General features: G+C 42.0%; 1 protein-coding gene across 1 annotated transcript in view; it reads right to left on the bottom strand.

The window, feature by feature from the left end:
- Positions 1-18191, bottom strand: part of THUMPD2 (THUMP domain containing 2) — a 163401-nt gene that overhangs the window by 26855 nt on the left and 118355 nt on the right. The window contains exon 9 of the mRNA XM_069235050.1: positions 14825-14936. Within this exon, the coding sequence (XP_069091151.1) occupies positions 14825-14936 (112 nt within the window). The remainder of the gene's footprint in view (positions 1-14824; positions 14937-18191) is intronic.

An 18191-nucleotide genomic window follows, 5' to 3' on the forward strand; every position in this document is an offset into this window, starting at 1 on the left:
TCAGAGTAGGCACTGTTTGGCGCATGGACTGTTTGAAGCATTCCACAATAAACTATAGATCCAGGAGATAATAGTGCTCAAGAATGGCCCCATCACTTTTTCACATGAACCAACCAGAACTAATTCACTCCGTTTAATGGCTGCAAAACAGTTACGTACTGCATTTAAACCTTCAGTATCTAAGTGTTGATTCCCATGTACAGGGAGTGCAGAATTATTAGGCAAGTTGTATTTTTGAGGATTAATTTTATTATTGAACAACAACCATGTTCTCAATGAACCCAAAAAACTCATTAATATCAAAGCTGAATATTTTTGGAAGTAGTTTTTAGTTTGTTTTTAGTTTTAGCTATGTTAGGGGGATATCTGTGTGTGCAGGTGACTATTACTGTGCATCATTATTAGGCAACTTAACAAAAAAAAATATATACCCATTTCAATTATTTATTATTACCAGTGAAACCAATATAACATCTCAACATTCACAAATATACATTTCTGACATTCAAAAACAAAACAAAAACAAATCAGTGACCAATATAGCCACCTTTCTTTGCAAGGACACTCAAAAGCCTGCCATCCATGGATTCTGTCAGTGTTTTGATCTGTTCACCATCAACATTGCGTGCAGCAGCAACCACAGCCTCCCAGACACTGTTCAGAGAGGTGTACTGTTTTCCCTCCTTGTAAATCTCACATTTGATGATGGACCACAGGTTCTCAATGGGGTTCAGATCAGGTGAACAAGGAGGCCATGTCATTAGATTTCCTTCTTTTATACCCTTTCTTGCCAGCCACGCTGTGGAGTACTTGGACGCGTGTGATGGAGCATTGTCCTGCATGAAAATCATGTTTTTCTTGAAGGATGCAGACTTCTTCCTGTACCACTGCTTGAAGAAGGTGTCTTCCAGGAACTGGCAGTAGGACTGGGAGTTGAGCTTGACTCCATCCTCAACCCGAAAAGGCCCCACAAGCTCATCTTTGATGATACCAGCCCAAACCAGTACTCCACCTCCACCTTGCTGGCGTCTGAGTCCGACTGGAGCTCTCTGCCCTTTACCAATCCAGCCACGGGCCCATCCATCTGGCCCATCAAGACTCACTCTCATTTCATCAGTCCATAAAACCTTAGAAAAATCAGTCTTGAGATATTTCTTGGCCCAGTCTTGACGTTTCAGCTTCTGTGTCTTGTTCAGTGGTGGTCGTCTTTCAGCCTTTCTTACCTTGGCCATGTCTCTGAGTATTGCACACCTTGTGCTTTTGGGCACTCCAGTGATGTTGCAGCTCTGAAATATGGCCAAACTGGTGGCAAGTGGCATCGTGGCAGCTGCACGCTTGACTTTTCTCAGTTCATGGGCAGCTTGGAGTAAGACAACATGCATAAAGAGGATGATGTGGTCAAAATACTCATTTGCCTAATAATTCTGCACTCCCTGTATGTCTGCATGTCAACAAAAGCACTAATTGTGCATGTCTTGCCACAAATTCCTTTAGGGACTGGAGACTGTTATCATCTATCATAAATTGTTTGCCCTCTAATCCAATGAACTAGGTTATTCTACTCGGGAAAGAGCCAAGCATCATAAGAAACTTTATAAAGAAAAAATAACACATGCAAACCTTTTTACTGTGTTTTGAAATGTTGCAAATTCAAAAAAGTAATGTATAATTTCTGACGCTTAGATTGTAGCATTATTGTTCTAATTTCTGAATAACAAGTTTAGTTTGTTTCAAAAATGATTCTTTAAAATTGAAAAATGCAAGACATTAGTTTTGATTTTCCAGCTTATTAGTAATAATGCAATCCTTCCATTTACGCTTCCACAGACTAAGAATACGTTTGAAGTGATGGTTTGCTAGGTTGAAAAATCCAACCAGTTTTTATTTTGAACCTTGACTAGAAAAATAACGTGAGCTTGGATGTACACTGGGAAAATCAGACATTTTTCATAAGATTTTTTAACATGGAATGTAACAGAATGGTTTCCTGTTTTTGCCTATAGATAAGACATTGATGTAGCTTTTATATGGATGGTATATGTCTAGCAAATATGTGAACATCCTGGACACCAGTTTGATTGTCTTGTTACCAAATGTCATTTTCATACTTGATTTAACCCCTTTGCTGCCAGGCCTTTTCCTCTCAGTTGCGGAGCCTTTTTTTTGGGCTATTTGGGGCAGTTCGCTCTTAGGCCCTCATAACTTTTTGTCCACATAAGCTACCCACGCCAAATTTGTGTCCTTTTTTTCCAACATCCTAGGGGTTCTAGAGATACCCAGAGTGTGTGGGTTCCCCTGGAGGAGTTCAAGAAATTAGCCAAAATACAGCTATTTTCTTGTTTTTTTTTTTTTTTTTTTTTTAAATGGGAAAAAAGGGCTGCAGAAGACAGCTTGTATTTTTCCCCCCTGAAAATGGCATCAACAAAGGGTTTGCGGTGCTAAAATTACCATCTTCCCAGCTTTCAGGAACAGGCAGACTTGAATCACAAAACCACTTTTTTCAACACAATTTTGGCATCTTACTGGGACATACCACATTTTTACTATTTTTTGTGATTTTAGCCTCCTTCCAGTTAGGGACAGAAATGGGTGTGAAACCAATGCTGGATCCCGGACAGCTAAACATTTCTGAAAAGTAGACATAATTCTGAATTCAGCAAGGGGTCATTTGTGTAGATCCTTCAAGGTTTTCCTACAGAAAGTAACAGCTAAAATAAAAACAAATATTGAAATTGAGGTGGAAAAAGAGCCAATTCTGTCTACCTTTTCTTCTATAACTTTTTCCAGCTATGGCAGATGTTTGAAAGCAATATACCGTAACGTCTGATGGACTCTTCTGGTTGCGGGATATATAGGGCTTGTAGGTTCATCAAGAACCCTAGGTACCCAGAGGCTGTATAGGAGCTGCACCTTGCAATGGGTTTTAATTGTATATCGGGTGTACAGCAATTCATTTGGTGAAATATAAAGAGTGAAAAATAGGTATGTTGGAAAATGGGTTATTGTAAGGGCAAGTAAGTACCTACACTTAGCAATAGGCCACTAACCTCCACTTAGGTCCAGTTAGGTCTCAATAAATTAAACCCAGCTCAACCCTTGAAAGCCTGGCAACGAGCAACAAGGCTTAACTTAGGAGACAATTGTGTAAAGCATTTACAAATCACAAAACAGTGAATATGTAAAACACAAAACAAATCCAACACCAATTTATAGAAATAGATTATATTTTCATCTTTAAAATGACACCAAAACAATTGAACTCGGATAAGGGGAACCGGTGATATGAATTTTTAAAGAATTAATGCTTTTTAGCGCTTAGAAACGAATAGCGCCAATCTGGTCATCTGGTCAAACCTCGACCGGGCAAAATCAAAGTTTGAGGCTGACCGCGATGGAGCCCTGCTCGGCTACAGCTCGCGGGAGGCCTCGGTCAAAAGTTTACCTTCGGGCTTAGTCGTTTTCTTGAAGATTTTCTTCAGCGGGACCAAATCGCCAGTCCAATCCGACCACCTGGAACTCTTCCTCGGATACGCGCCGGGGGAGCCCTCGGTGGAGATTTTTACCTTTTTGACCAAAGTCATTTTTTTTAGATGAAAATCCTTTGACCGGGTTAAATCTAAATCTTGATCAGATGTCCTTGGAGCCCTCTTCGGATAAACTGCCTGGGAGGTCCTGGTCAACTTTCTACGTACAGACTTAGTCACTTTTTCAGAGATTTTCTACACCAGGATGAACCTGCAAGTCAAGCCGGGTCACGGTTGAGGCAAGCCGGCTAGAGTTGCCGCGGTGGGTCGGTCCCTTTATCGAGCTTTTTTCCAAAAGTTCTCCAAACTTCTGGATCTTCTTCCAGATGTTCTCTTGAGATTCTTTTGAGGTCCACAGCTGACCCGAAGGTTCCAGAAGCTCTGAGATGTTCCTTGAGGGTGTGGACTACAACTCCCAGAATGCACCTAGCGCAAATTCTAAAACGGCCGCTGGACAGTGGTTAGCTGGTCAGTTTCTTCAGGAGTTGGTGCAGGGGACTCTGGTTAGCAATTTTTCACCTGGTTAGCAAACAGGGAGTCCCTCCTTGAACCAGTTGAAGCCAGGAAAAGTCCTTTGTGTGGTGGAACACAAGTGTGCAGCTGGTGCAGTGTCCAGGAGCAGGTCAGAAGTACAGCAGGGCAGTCCTTGTTATGTAGTTCTTCCTTGTTAGAATCTGGTAGGGATCTGAGGTGTAGGTGCAGGTCAGCCACTGTTATCCTTGCTCCTGGGTGAAAAACAGGGGGTCCTGGTTCTCCAATCGGGTGCACGGTCCTTCCCCCTGTGATGACCACTTCCTGGGAAGTGTGGCAAAAATCAATCCCAGGGAGCAACATTCCTCAAAAATCCATCATGGCTGAAAGTGATTTTTGGAGGTTACATCTGGCTGAGCCCACCCACTGGTGTGACTAAAAATCTTAAACACACCCTTCTCCGGCCCTCTCCTAATCTAATCAGGGGGGTACCTAATTGTCTGGGTTTGCAGAATGGGAGGGAGGTGCCGGGTTGCTCCAAATGTCCTTTCCTGCCTTCGAAGACCACTTTGGCAGCCCTCGCCCTTCCTGCCTTTCCATCTGCTGAGGGAAGATCTCCTCCGCCTGGCACATTTCTTTGTGTTTAGCCCAGGCTATTTCATGCCTCATCAAGGAAGCCTGGCCAGGCTGCCAGATGCTGGCCAATCAGAGCAAAGCACTACAGGGCTGAAGTTGGCAACTTTTTAGGTACAGTTTAAAACTCTTTACCTGAACAAGTTATACTAAACCCAACAATTGTAAATTGTGGGATTTATTATAACAACTAATTTGATACCAAACTTGAGGTATCTGCCACTTAAGGGGACCCTATGAATTAAAATAAAGTCCCCCAATTCTAGCCCATGGAGGCCATTCACTACAATGAGGGAAAACGGATTTGGCTGTTTTACCTCAGCAGGCCTTATAAAACTATTTTTATAAGGTCCCTCCTTATAGTTATATAGCATCCAGCCCTAGGGGCACATAGGGCACACCCTAGGGGTGAGTTATATGTAAAAATAAGGTAGTTTAAGACTTTGGAAATACTGTTAGTTCCAAAGTCGAATTTGCATGTAACTTTATTTTAAAAGCAGCCAGCCTTTAAAATGACACTAGCCACCTCAGCAGTGCACCTATGCTGGGGTCCCTAAACCTATATGCCCTACTATATACTAGGGACATATAGGTAGGTTAATAGTGCCTAATTTGCATACTGATTTTACACTGGGCACCATCAGAGTCAGGAAAACACCAGCAAAAAGTGAAAAATGGAGACAAAAAGTCAGGGGACCTCTGCAATCAGCCCTGTTTTCTCACAAGGCATCAAGGAAACCTTTGCATTTCCAGAATGGGCACAAGATAAGGTGTTGAGAAGCAGTGGTTATTTGCACATCTCTGAATTCTGGGGTCCCCATACTAGCATGTGAATTACAAGACATTTCTCAAATAGAGGTCTTTTTTACACAATGTCTTACGTTTGGAAGGAAAAAATGTACAGAAAGACAAGGGGCATTAACACTTTTATTCTGTGTTCCCTCAAGTTTCCCAATAAAAATGGTACCTCACTTGTGTGGGTAGGCTTATCGCCCGCGACAGGAAATGCAACATAGACACATCACATTTTTACATTGAAATCTGACATGATTTTTAGAAAGTGCCTTGCTGTGGATTTTGGCCTCTAGCTCAGCCAGCACCTAGGGAAACCTACTAAACCTGTGCATTTTTTAAAACTAGACACCTAGGGGAACCCAGGATGGGATAACTTGTGGCGCTCTCACCAGGTTCTGTTACCCAGAATCCTTTGCAAACCTCAAAATTTGGCCACAAAAAAACATGTTTTCCTAACATTTTGGTGATAGAAAGTTCTTGAATCTGAGAGAAGCCACAAGTTTCCTTCCACCCAGCATTCCCCCAAAGTCTCCCGATAAAAATGGTACCTCACTTGTGCTGGTAGGGCTACTGCCCGTGACAGGAAATGCCCCACAATGCAATATGGACACATCATACTTTTACATTGACAACTAATGTGTTTTTTGGAAAGTGCCTAGGTGTGGGATTTTGGTCTCTAGCTCAGCCAGCACCTAGGAAAACCTACCAAACCTGTGCATTTTTTAAAACTAGACACCTAGCGGAACTCAGGATGGGATAACTTGTGGCGCCCTCACCAGATTCTGTTACCCAGAATCCTTTGCGGACCTCAAAATTTGTCAAAAAACACTTTTTCCTCACATTTCGGTGATAGAAAGTTCTATAATTTGAGAGGAGCCACAAATTTCCTTCCACTCAGCATTCCCTCAAGTCTCCCGATAAAAATGGTACGTCACATGTGTGGGTAGGCCTAGTGCCCACGACAGGAAATGCCCCAAATGCCCAAAAACATAACATAGACATCATATTTTCCCAAAGAAAACTGACCTGTTTTTTTCAAAGTGCCTAGCTGTGGATTTTGGCCTCTAGCTCAGCCGGCACCTACGAAAACCTAGCAAACCTATACATTTTTAAAAATAGACACCTAGGGAAATTCAGAATTGGGTGACTTGTGTGGCTCTCACCAGGTTCTGCTACCGGGAATCCTTAGCACACCTCAAAATTTGGCAAAAAAACCCACTTTTTCCTCACATTTCAGTGCTGCAAAGTTCTGGAATATGAGGGGAGCCACAAACTTCCTTCTATCCAGCATTTCCCTACATCTCCCGATAAAAAATGGTGCCTCACTTGTGTGGGTAGGCCTAGTGCCCGCAACAGGAAATGCCCCAAAACAATACGTGGACACATCAAAATTATCAAATACAAAACTACCTGTTTTTGCGAGGGGGGTGGTGCGGGGCACCTGCGTTTTTGGTCCTGGGCTCATCAGCCATTTAGGGAAACCTAACAAACCCAGACATTTCTGAAAACTAGACACCCGAGGAAGTCCCAGGAGGTGTGACTTGCATGGATCCCCCAGTGGTTTCTTACCCAGAATCCTCAGCAAACCTCAAATTTAGCTAAAAAAAAAAAAAAAAACATTTTCCCCACATTTTTGTGTGGGATCACAACACAGGCACATTCTTCCTACCACCCAACGTTCCCCCCACTCTCCCAATAAAAATGATTCCTCATTTGTGTAGGTGGGCCAAGTGCCTGTGACTGTGCCAAACCCATGTCGAAATTGAGGAGGAACCAAAGCAGGCAGTTTGAAAACAAAAAAAATTTTAGGCTGACAAGTGGGGCAGAATTTTTATCGGTATAGATGCAACAATGCTGGGTGGTAGGAATTTTGTGGATTCCTGCAGATTGCATCACAAAAATGAGGGAAAAATGTGTGATTTCAGGCAAAGTTGGAGGTTTGCAGGGCATTGTGGGTAAGAAAATGGTGCGGGTGCATATGAAGCACACCACCCTGGACTCACCAAGATGTTTAGTTTTCAGATGTTTCTAGGTCTCATATATTTTTCTACATGGCAGTGTCCCAAAGTCCAAAAAGTGTAGCCCTCACCATGCCAAGAGGGACGATTTTGAGAGTTAGACAAGCTCTCATGGTCCAAATGTAAAGCCAAATAGTCAAATGTCTTCTTGCTTGCCATTAGGACAAGATATTTTGGTGTGCAGGGGGAGAGCTGAAAGACTGTTACCCCCTTCAGTTGGGGTGGGGGCATAACCATGCCCATACTGGTTGGTAGCCAACACCCCACTTTTTTTTTTAATTCCCTGGCATCTAGTAGGCTTTCTGCCCCTTTGGGGAGTGGACTGGGGGTAATTGCCCTATCTGCCCACCAGTGGGCAGAGCAACTTTGTCCCCATTTATTTGGGGTGGTGGTATGGCCATACCCCCACCATCTTTTTTTTTTTTTTTAAATCAATTCTTCCCTGTTGTCTGGTGGGCTTTCTGCCCCCCCTTGGGGGCAGATGGCCGTGGAAAAATAGGCCGATCTGCCCCCAAGGGGGGCAGAAATGGCCAACAGTAATGTGCCCCCAGAGGAAGCGATCCTTGCCCAAGAGGCTGCCCCCCCCCCATCAAAACACACACACAAATCCCTGGTGCCTAAGTAATTTCTGCCCCCTGGGGGCCATAAATTGCCTAAAATTAATTTTCCTACCCAGGGGAGTGACTCTTGCCTAAGGGGTCGCTACCCATCTGTAAAAAAAAAATAAACAAAAAAAAAATCCCTGGTGCCTGGTGGTTTCTGCCCCCCATGGGGGCAGATCAGCCTAATTGAAAGAGGGGGGGTGCAGAAAAGGACTAATAAAAAAAAATGTTCCCCAGAGGAGCGACCCTTACCCAAGGGGTCACTCCCCTACATTGTTAGTAAAAACAAACAAAAATTAAAAAACTTCCTGGTGTCTAGTGGGCATTTCTGTAGCCAGATCGCTTTACGATCGGGCTGCAGAAATGTGCATAAAGACATGAAAGGAAAGGAAAAGCCTTTCCTTTTCCTGTCTCTCTGCCCGCCCCCAAACCCTGTTCGGAAGAGAAATGCAGACATTTCTCTTCCGATCGTGCTGGAAGATGGGGGTGACCTCTGATGAGGTCAGCGCGCAGACATCACTGGGGGGTGGGGGGAAATCAGAGGTGGAAGGGGAAGCAATTTCCCTTCATCTCAGCCAAGAGGTGGGTGGCACGCCCACGGGGGAAGCGATTCCCCTTCATTCCTGCCCAGGGTCGGGGGTGGGCAGGGTACAGGATGAGCTGGTCTTGTCCTTGGCACACGGCAACCGTGGCTGATGGCGAGACCAGCTTGTTCAGGACACCCAAGCGGTTATGAGTCACATCAATAAAATTACTTCTGGCTAAACGATGGACTGTCGTTAAAACGCAAGCACACATACCTTTTCCAATAGATTGGCTTTGGCCAACATTTCAGAGAGGATATAATTATTGTTCTCTTTCAATTAAAGTCTCTCAAAACTACATGCCAGTCCATTTTGGAGATCTGTTTATCAGCATTCATCCCATTTACCTACGATTTTTTCCCTAGCATCCATTCTCACTGTGGTTATCCCCTTATATGTATTTAGAGGGCGGTAACTCTTGTGAGCAACAGTAACCGATCTCTTGTCTTTTATGCCTCATTCGCTATCCACTGCTCAGCTGCCTTTCGGCTGAGTTATAGCTGCATAAATACCACATTTATACATAAATACAGGGAGAGCAATCAGTAGACCAATAATCATATAGTATTGATTACGTCTGAAGCCAAGTTTCACCAGTCTGGAATGCCAGAAGGGAACACATCTTGCTAACGTGAGTCAGCTGAAAATGAGAAGACAGAGAAAAAGTATAAACGACCAGCAAGAATGAGAGACTGAGTCAAAGAACTCAGAATAAGACTAGAAACGGGGAAGAAATATAGGAATGCAAGATAGAAAAAAGATAAAGCAGGGAGGAATAATGGAAGAATGGAAAGAAGAAAATAATTTCAGCTTATGGTGGATGATGTCACTCGTAAGAGGATAATCAGGAGTGAAAGGCTGAAAAAGAGGTGGAAGTGAGTGGTAAGTAAATATCACGATTCACATGAATGTTGATGTTGTTTTATTTCTTCATAAGAACAAGTTCAATGCTACCTCAGAGATCTCAGACTAATACACGCCCAGCCAGCTCTCCAAATAATGAACATTTCACCAACATTCTAATGCATGCCTAGCAACAAAACTGTAAAATAGTAACATTCTGTAAAAGAACTTCTAATTCCTGGCCAAGACGTGCCATCATGACTTTTATGTTTAAGTACTATATTGAGTTTTCTTTTTTTTTCCAAACAAAAACAAACAACAGAGGTAAACCTTTTGATAACACTTTAAATACATCTAAAACACGACCTATCTATTCAATAAATTTCTACCTGGAGAATATTAAAATTTACTAGCATAAATAAATCACGTTCCAAAATCAATTGGTGTGACACACGAAAATGTAACCATAGGATATTTTTCACTAAATCTCTGCGGTACTTTACGTATTCTATTGCTCTTAACTATTGGCGTTTCCCGATGACTTGTTTCACTATGATCTGCAATTGCTTTCTTTCCTGAATCACAACCCCATGCTTGCTCTCTGTCCTGTTGCACTTTGGGTTCCAATTTAAGTTTTGCCACCTTGAACTTGTTCAACCACTTATTTCCATCTACCCTTATGACATTACCACATACCAATTCTACCTTAACATGATTTGAAATTTTTGGCTTCCTTTCTTAACAAACATTGGCAACTTGATAGATACCCAATGATATAGAGGACTCTTTTGCCCACCTCTTTTTGTCAAAATAAGCTTTTTGTTTAATCTGCTTTTTCTTTACATTAATCCTGACAGTGTAGGAATAATCTTTCCCATGTGGTTGTTTCAAAAGTTTAGACATTCACCCCGTCTAAACTGTGTACTTGTTTACCTCTCTTTAAGTGCCCTAAACTGGGACACAAGTGGTGTAATGAGGTGTGGTCGGTAGAACTGCAAAATAGTTTGAACCAACACACTCACCTCACATCTGTTTTTAATGTTCATCTTATGCATTCTCCCTACACTTGATTAAAACGTTCCACTTATCCATTCGTTTGAGGCTGATAAAGGGAACACTGTGTTTTATAAAACTTTCTTTCAGAAATAATTCAAATTCCTCAGAGACAAAATATACCCCGTTATCAGAGATAATCTCTTCTAGAAAACCCTTATTTATAAATCTATATCTTAGAAATGTTAAAACTGATTTTGAATTTGGTTCTTGTACAAATTTCACATAAGGCCATTTTGAGTAATAATCAATCAGAAGATATGCATAACTTAGATTGAAATTGAGAGAACGAAATGGCTCAACGAGATTAACACCTAATTTCCTCCATGGACCCGATGGACATTCTATAGGGTCAAGAGGTGGTGTCACTGTTTTAAGAGACTTGTCACAATTAGAGCAAATAGTACAGCTTACTACCTTGTCCATACGTGGCCACCAAAAACAATCTTGTATTCTTCTTTTGGTTAACGCGGCACCCAAATGACCCTCATGAGCTTTCTTTAGAATGGTATCCTTCAGTTCATCTGGTCGAGCAAGTTTATAATTTCTAAAGAGCACACTGTCCTCAATGGTAAGTTCATCTGAAATTTTGCAAAATGTCTGAAGATTGTCTACCACTGCCTTCTCATGAGGCCACCCCTTCTGACAAATTCTATGATTTCACATAAATCTTTGTAATTCTCCAATTTTACCTTCCATTCTCTTTCTGAACATACACACACCTGTTCCAACTCAACAGCAGCAATCAAGCAACTCTCATCGTCATAACCTTCATCATTACTGTTACTTGTCATATTCAGGAATCTGGATAAGTAGTCAGCTCTGTCATTTTTGCCTCCCAAAATGGGTATAGCGTCAAAATCGTATTGCATTAGTCTAGCCACAAACCTAGCAATTCTGGGAGTCCAAGTTTTGTTGTTGGTCCCACTAAGAATTGAGACCAGTGGCTTATAATCAGTCTTCAATATAAAATGTCTGCCCCACAAATAGCTTCTAAATTTTTCTATCGCCTACAAATAGGCCAGAAGCTCTTTCTCTATCACTTAGTAGTAAGTTTCAGGTTCTCTTAATGCTCTGGAGACAAAGCCAATGGTGTTTTCTAGACCACTTTTAGTTTGTATAAGTACCAACCCCACTATTTTACTGGCATTTACCCTTCAGACAGCACTGGAGAGGTTGATCATAAGGTTTTAATACTCTTACCTTAAACAGTTGTAGCTTAATTTCTTCAAACACACTTGCACACACTGAATCCCATTTGAAACAAGTTTTATCTTTCAACAGATTTGAAATTGGCATAACACTTGCTGCAAAGTCTGGAATGAATTGTGAATAAAATTCACACATTCATAAAAATGATTTGACTCCAGCTTTGTCTTTGGGTGCGGGTGCCTCTTTGATGGTATCAATTAATCACGGTTTCGGGTGAATTTCATCAGCAGAAATTACGTGACCTAAGTACTCTACAGAGGACTTCAGAAACTGGCACTTTTGGAATACTGAAGCCGCAGATGCCATTCCAAACAGCATACAACAATATTAGAACGTTCCCAATGGCAATACAAACGGTGTCAAATATCTGGATTCTGGTGCCAATTCCATCTGATGGTATGCAGTTGCCAAGTTCAATTTGGTGAAAATCTTGGCATCTTTTATGGTAGACAATATTTCACTTATCTTTGGCAAAGGATGTGATTCTACCCAAATCTCTCTATTCAGTGTCCTTAGAACTACACACACTCGCAGCTCACCTTTGTTTTCTTCGCCACAACCAAAGTTGTGAGCCATATCAAAGACTCTATAGGCTCAATGACACCTTTGATACCCAAATTCTCAAGTTCCTTCTCCAAATCATCCCTAAAACTAAATGGAACTCCTCTTAGTGTATACTTTTTCTTTGATTTTATGTATGAACCCCTGTATTTTGCCTCGTTCACCAGAGAACACTTTAGGGAACGTGTTTAACAGTTCTTCAATTTCACCAGTCTCTAATCATAGCTACTTGATCACTAGTGCCTGGCTGTAAAATCATCCTGAAGAAACCTTGGTGAAGAAAACCTAAAATGTTTAGGCCTTTTACCGCTTCATAGAATTTTCCATATATGCGTCTCCCACAGAATTTCAAAATCTCTTCGAAAAATCCTTGAAGTTCACTCCTTCTCCCTTCATAGAAGAAAGGAGCTCTGCCAGGTGGAGGAAGAGTATGTCTATCCCAATTTCGATGAAATAACGTTTGTTTGATCAAAGTGATCCTAGCACGCAAGTCCACTAACAGGCGTAATAGTTTGTCACCCACTTGTACAAATACATAAGGATCCACACAAATGTTCAGGATCCCCACTTTTTACTGTGCCTTCATCAACCACCAGCACCATGTCTTGCACCTCATCAATCAGACTCTCGACCAAGCCATCACTCTCTTCAACCACCGATGTTACATTATTGCTCATGGGTTTCCCACTTTGGCACACTTAGGCAAAGTGACTGCATTTGCTGCAACTTCTACATTGAACATTTAAGGCTGGGCAAGATTTCACCCCTTTTTGATGTAAAATATTACCACACCTAAAACACACATTCTTTTGTTTAAAGAATGCACTTGGGTTACAATACTTATTGTTCATAGAACTCTGTGAGAGATTTTGTACAGATATCTTGTTCGTTTTTCTTTTCCCATCTTTGCCACTAACTACACTGACTACTCTCTACTGTCTTTTCAAGGTCATTTGTCGATTTTATGGAGGATTCAATGCTTTTTGCAATCCTAACAGTCTCTGTCAATGTTGGATTGTCTAATTAGCGTCTGTTTGACAGATTTATCTTGACATTGACAAATAAACTGGTCTCGAATCAGTTGATCACCCAAAGTTCCGAACTGACACTCAGCCGCCAATATTCTGGGAGTAGAAATGTAAGTATCCACATCTTCACCAGTTCTCTGATCTCTTTAAAAAAAAAAAAAAACTTGTGCCTAGCAACAACTAAGCTGGGTGGAGCATCAAAGCTATTGCTCACGTTCTTTACAGCCAGTTCAGATTCGTCCAGTTCTTCTTCTTCCAAATTTTGAATATCAGGTAGATCTTTAAATATACTCTTCCTTCAAACCCAATAGAATTAAGGAGAAGATATTTTTTTTCGTTTGGATCTAAATCATGCTGCCAAATTGCTCCCAAACAAGTTTTGAAAGCATCATACCATACCACTGTCTCAAAGGAAAGTGTGGTTCCCCAGGGCTTTCCATAAATGGTGGTGGTGAACTGATAGACTGCATATTTCAATTTACTTGGTGGATTACTCACTTGTCCATATAGTTTTTTTAATTGTTTGCAATCTCGTCCTGTGACAAGGAGCAGTGTGATATTCTAACTAAAGCAAATAAATGTTTTTCTTTGTTCCTCTTTAATTTAAACCATTGTGCCTGTATATATTTTTCTCACCATTCCTTCCTTCTCTGTATGTCCATAGTTACATTTTGATCCAGTGTGCAGTTTTGTTTGTTTTAAAAGTTTCTACAAATGCCTGTCAGCACCACTTTCTAAAATTAAACATGCTTCTAATTGTCAATGTACGAGTACCAACTCTTGCCTGCCAATGTGTTTATGGTTGATTGCTCTTGTTTTAGTTTTTGTAGTCATGAGTACAAGATGGCCTCTTTTTATGTTTATTTTCTACAGTGAGTAGAGGGTGTGCAGTTTGTGCGTGCTGATACTCACCGGTTGTCGGTGCCCTGTTATTGTGCATACGCAGATCACCAAACGCACTTTGTGTCTAGCAACAAAACTACTAACATTCTGTAACATAACTCCTAATCCCTGGCCAGGATGTGCTAAGCTAAACTAAGGAGCAATGCACAAACAATGCAGTCATTACTCTTATTCTTAAGCACTACAAAGTGGTATTATGTAGACTGGGGTGAAAAATAAAAATAAAAACTGAAAAGGTGAGAATCTTCAAGTGGCAAGTTACTGCCCATAATGGTATTTTCTAATTTTCAATGTTCACTATTAAGAATAGAGACAGTGTTTGTGATGTTAAACACTTTTTATGGAGACATGCTTTTTTATACATAAGTACATAATGAAAGATGAAAAACCACAACCATTTTGAAAGTCAGATATAATTCAACCCTGGCCAATATCGTATTTACCAGAGTTCTACCATCTGCCGTAAATTTCTACGTCTTTGCCATAGTGTCCTTGAGGCAATTGTGTTTGCCACTCTACATGCTACAGTTTTGCATATCAAATCAGATTCATAACAAACATCAAAAAATCATGAAATGTGAAACTTCAGAGACCTACCTTTCCATTTCGAGTAAAATGCCTGGAAAATCATCTTTTATGCTTATGAACTTTTTACCAAAAGGCATGTCAGAAATAATGATGTCCACACTTTCTGAAAGCAGTGGCAAATCTGAAAAAATAATAAAAAGCACTCTAAATGTTTTGCAGGAAAATAACTTTTACTAAAAAGCATGATAGGTTGTTGAGTAATCAAAGCAAGGTGTGCACAGTAAGGTTTCTTGAGACTAGCACCAAAAATAGATACTAATTGCAAGTGACCGGGGCCAAAAATGAATAGGGCTTGAGCAACAATTTATAAAACAAAAGGACATGTCGTTCTTAGGTTAAAACTAATGGAGTTTCGAATATGTCTTTAGTTAATCCTAATCAGAAATGCACACCTTGCACCATTTCCATAACACTCCTTCAGATATTCCATTCTATTTGAACTTGTTCCGCAATAAGCCTGACATACTTTGTCCTGAAGGTATCTACTTTTTCTTTTGAATAATGAATGGCTTACTTACCTTTGGTAACTCCTTCTCTGGTAGACACGATCAAACCGCAGATTCCTCAACTTGTGTATATCCCCAGACTGGATTCTGAAGGACTTTTCAATAATAATTCTCTAGTGCATCAGTAGGAGGTGTTGTGTGGCTCTGCATCGGATCAATCCCTCCTGAGATGAGATGTCAAGGCCACGATATTTGCACAACCTTTTTGCGCTGACGTCAGTTTCGTTCTGATCTCTGCCCATGCCGTTTGACGAAGATTCTTGAGAAATCAGAATTTGCCGTTTGTGAATCCCTAGAGTGGTATCTTATAAATGACTGTATATGTCCATTCCACTGAACATGGGGAGGGTGGGTCAGTGAGGAATCTGTGGTTAGACAATCTACCAGAAAAGGAGTTACTGAAAGCAAGTAATCTGTTGTTCTGATAGAAAGTTCTAACAGCAGATTCCTCACCTTGTGAATAGATACCTGAGCAGTACCTTCCCAGGTTGTTTGTCTGTGGAACGGCTGAGCCCAGGTACGCCTACAGGACAGATTGGGCAAAGAACCCACTATGCCGGACTGGGGAATGCAGGCAGTAGGGCTTCGTGTGGAGATATGCCCATGTCGCAGCTGTCCAGATCTGGCACAAATTATGCCAGCGCAGTTTTAGCAGCCTTTGCTCTGGTAAAATGAACCTGCAAGCCTTTGGGAGGCTGTTTTGGGGTAGCCCATAACATATCTTAAAGTATAAAATAATCCATTTGGAAAGGTTCTCGTTTGCACTACGTTCCTTTTTTTTTTGCTCCGGAAAATCCCACCAAAACATAATAGGTGAATTACTTTTAAATGAAGGACCACTGCAGCATAACAAAAGGTATTGAGGGGAACATTTGGAACAGCCCCGTAAAGAAATGCATCACAACTAGTGGTTTGAACAGGGATGGGTGATCTGGAAAACTTAAGAAGGATGAAATGACCGAAAGATAACATTTACCCGTTACTACAGGAAAATCTTGCTGGGCTACAGAAAGATTAAAAAAATTAGGCTATTGGATAGCTCGGCTTGTAAGGGTTGTTGGTCACAAGAGGAACACAACACAATAAACTTCTACACGTGCCCCACACATAGTTTAGGTGGGAGGAAGCCTGTCTTCCAGGATGACACCAACCACTTGAGGAGGAAGATCGAAAACAATTAACTGTTGGTGTTCAATCTCCACACGTGAAAGTGTAGGCCGTGCAGGCTTGGGTGCAAAACTTGTTCCTACTGTTGAGGCAGATATTACTCCCAAAGGGGCAGCCAAATTGAAAGACGTGCTCATGGGCAGAAGTTCCGGGTACCTCCCGATCCTCACCCAGTCTAGGGTCACGAGGATGACTTGGGCCCGGTCATTCTGGATTTATTTTTTAAGTACTCTGAGTCAGTAGAGGGAAGGTGTACAGCAGTTCCAAACCCCAATGCAAGCAGTGGGAGAACTTGCTTGGGAACTCCAACCCGCTAAAGCTTGGACACTCTGAGCTCTCTGTGGTGGTGAATAAATTGAGTCAGCTTTCTTCCCATTGCTGAAAGATGCCCTGTTTCTCCCCTGAGTGTATTTGTCATTCAAAATCTGCTAGGAAAGGCAGCTGAGTTTGCCCGCCATTGTGTAGGCACAAATTCAGTTGTATTCTCGCTTGGAGGACTGGAGCATCCAGAGTGTGCCCCATCGGCATGTACTGGAGCAGCAGCAGCTGGTTCGGGTGAGTTCATTGTATGTGGCCCTGTGGGCTGCTTTCGACAATCCCAGAGGTCCTCACATACGGTTTTACACCCGCAGCGACCATAGGCTCCTTGCAGCCCCTTCTTTCAGGTTTTCTTTGGTCTGTCCAACTGTGTGTGTATGTGGGATGGGGGAAACTGCGAAGTTATGCATGCGTTCCAGTGCAGGTGTGCAGGCTTTCTTCACTCCTCTGGCAACATTCCAGGTCAGGTCACACTTCTTGATGGCCCTGGTGACCCCCTCTGGTATAAAGGATCACTGTATCTCCACTGTGCATGAGCACCGACCCATAAGCACAACAGATGATTGAAAGGAAGCCCGTCCTGGCATATGGGGTTGCAGGCTTCCACTGTGCAAGGACTACGGCCCACTCCACACAGTAATCTGTCCACGGTGGTCCCTGCTGGCATACAGGGGTCATCGATACTTCATTGTAGAAGGCTCTGTCCCAATCAACACAGTGGTATCCATGGCTCATTTCAAGGTGGCCCTCACCTGACATACAGGCTTTCTGACTTTGCCCTGGAAACGGGAAATTACCAGAGTGATGCAGCAGGCGTGTCCTCACATCTCACTCTGATATTACACTTGCTAGGTTTCTCAACTGGACCTCGGTCCCTTCAATGCTCTACTCTTCTTCAAAGGACACGCTGGGCTTGGAAGCAGGCATGCGCTCCAGGCAGGTAGTCTTCGAGTCCCTGGGTGATGTCCCCCTAACTAGAAGGGAGACTAGCAGGCCTTGGCCCCCAGTCCTGATTACAGTCAGAAGTCTTGCAGAGCGTCCCCTCCTCGCACAGCCCAACTGGTTGCTTGACATTTGACAATTTTTGGGGTCTTCTTATAGTCCATTTCCAGACACCAAATGTGAATAAGGGCCAGAGACTTTGAAGTTTATGTTGGGGTCTGTTTCTTTTGAAGTGCCCACTCCTCTGCCCTCTCTTCCTCTTGAAAGTAGACTGTCACAACATGAGAGACTCCAAAGATGGTATAAAAGATTTTATAAGCAATAAGAAGTCAAAACAATTTCAGTCAACCACAAACAAGCCTTCGCAAAGCCAATGAACTGGTCACAAACTTTTTCAAGGAAAACTTACTTAAGGTTGGTTGGTGGGGTGACCAGCAAGGTCC

Source organism: Pleurodeles waltl, chromosome 5 (assembly GCF_031143425.1).
Source record: "Pleurodeles waltl isolate 20211129_DDA chromosome 5, aPleWal1.hap1.20221129, whole genome shotgun sequence".
NCBI lineage: Eukaryota > Metazoa > Chordata > Amphibia > Caudata > Salamandridae > Pleurodeles > Pleurodeles waltl.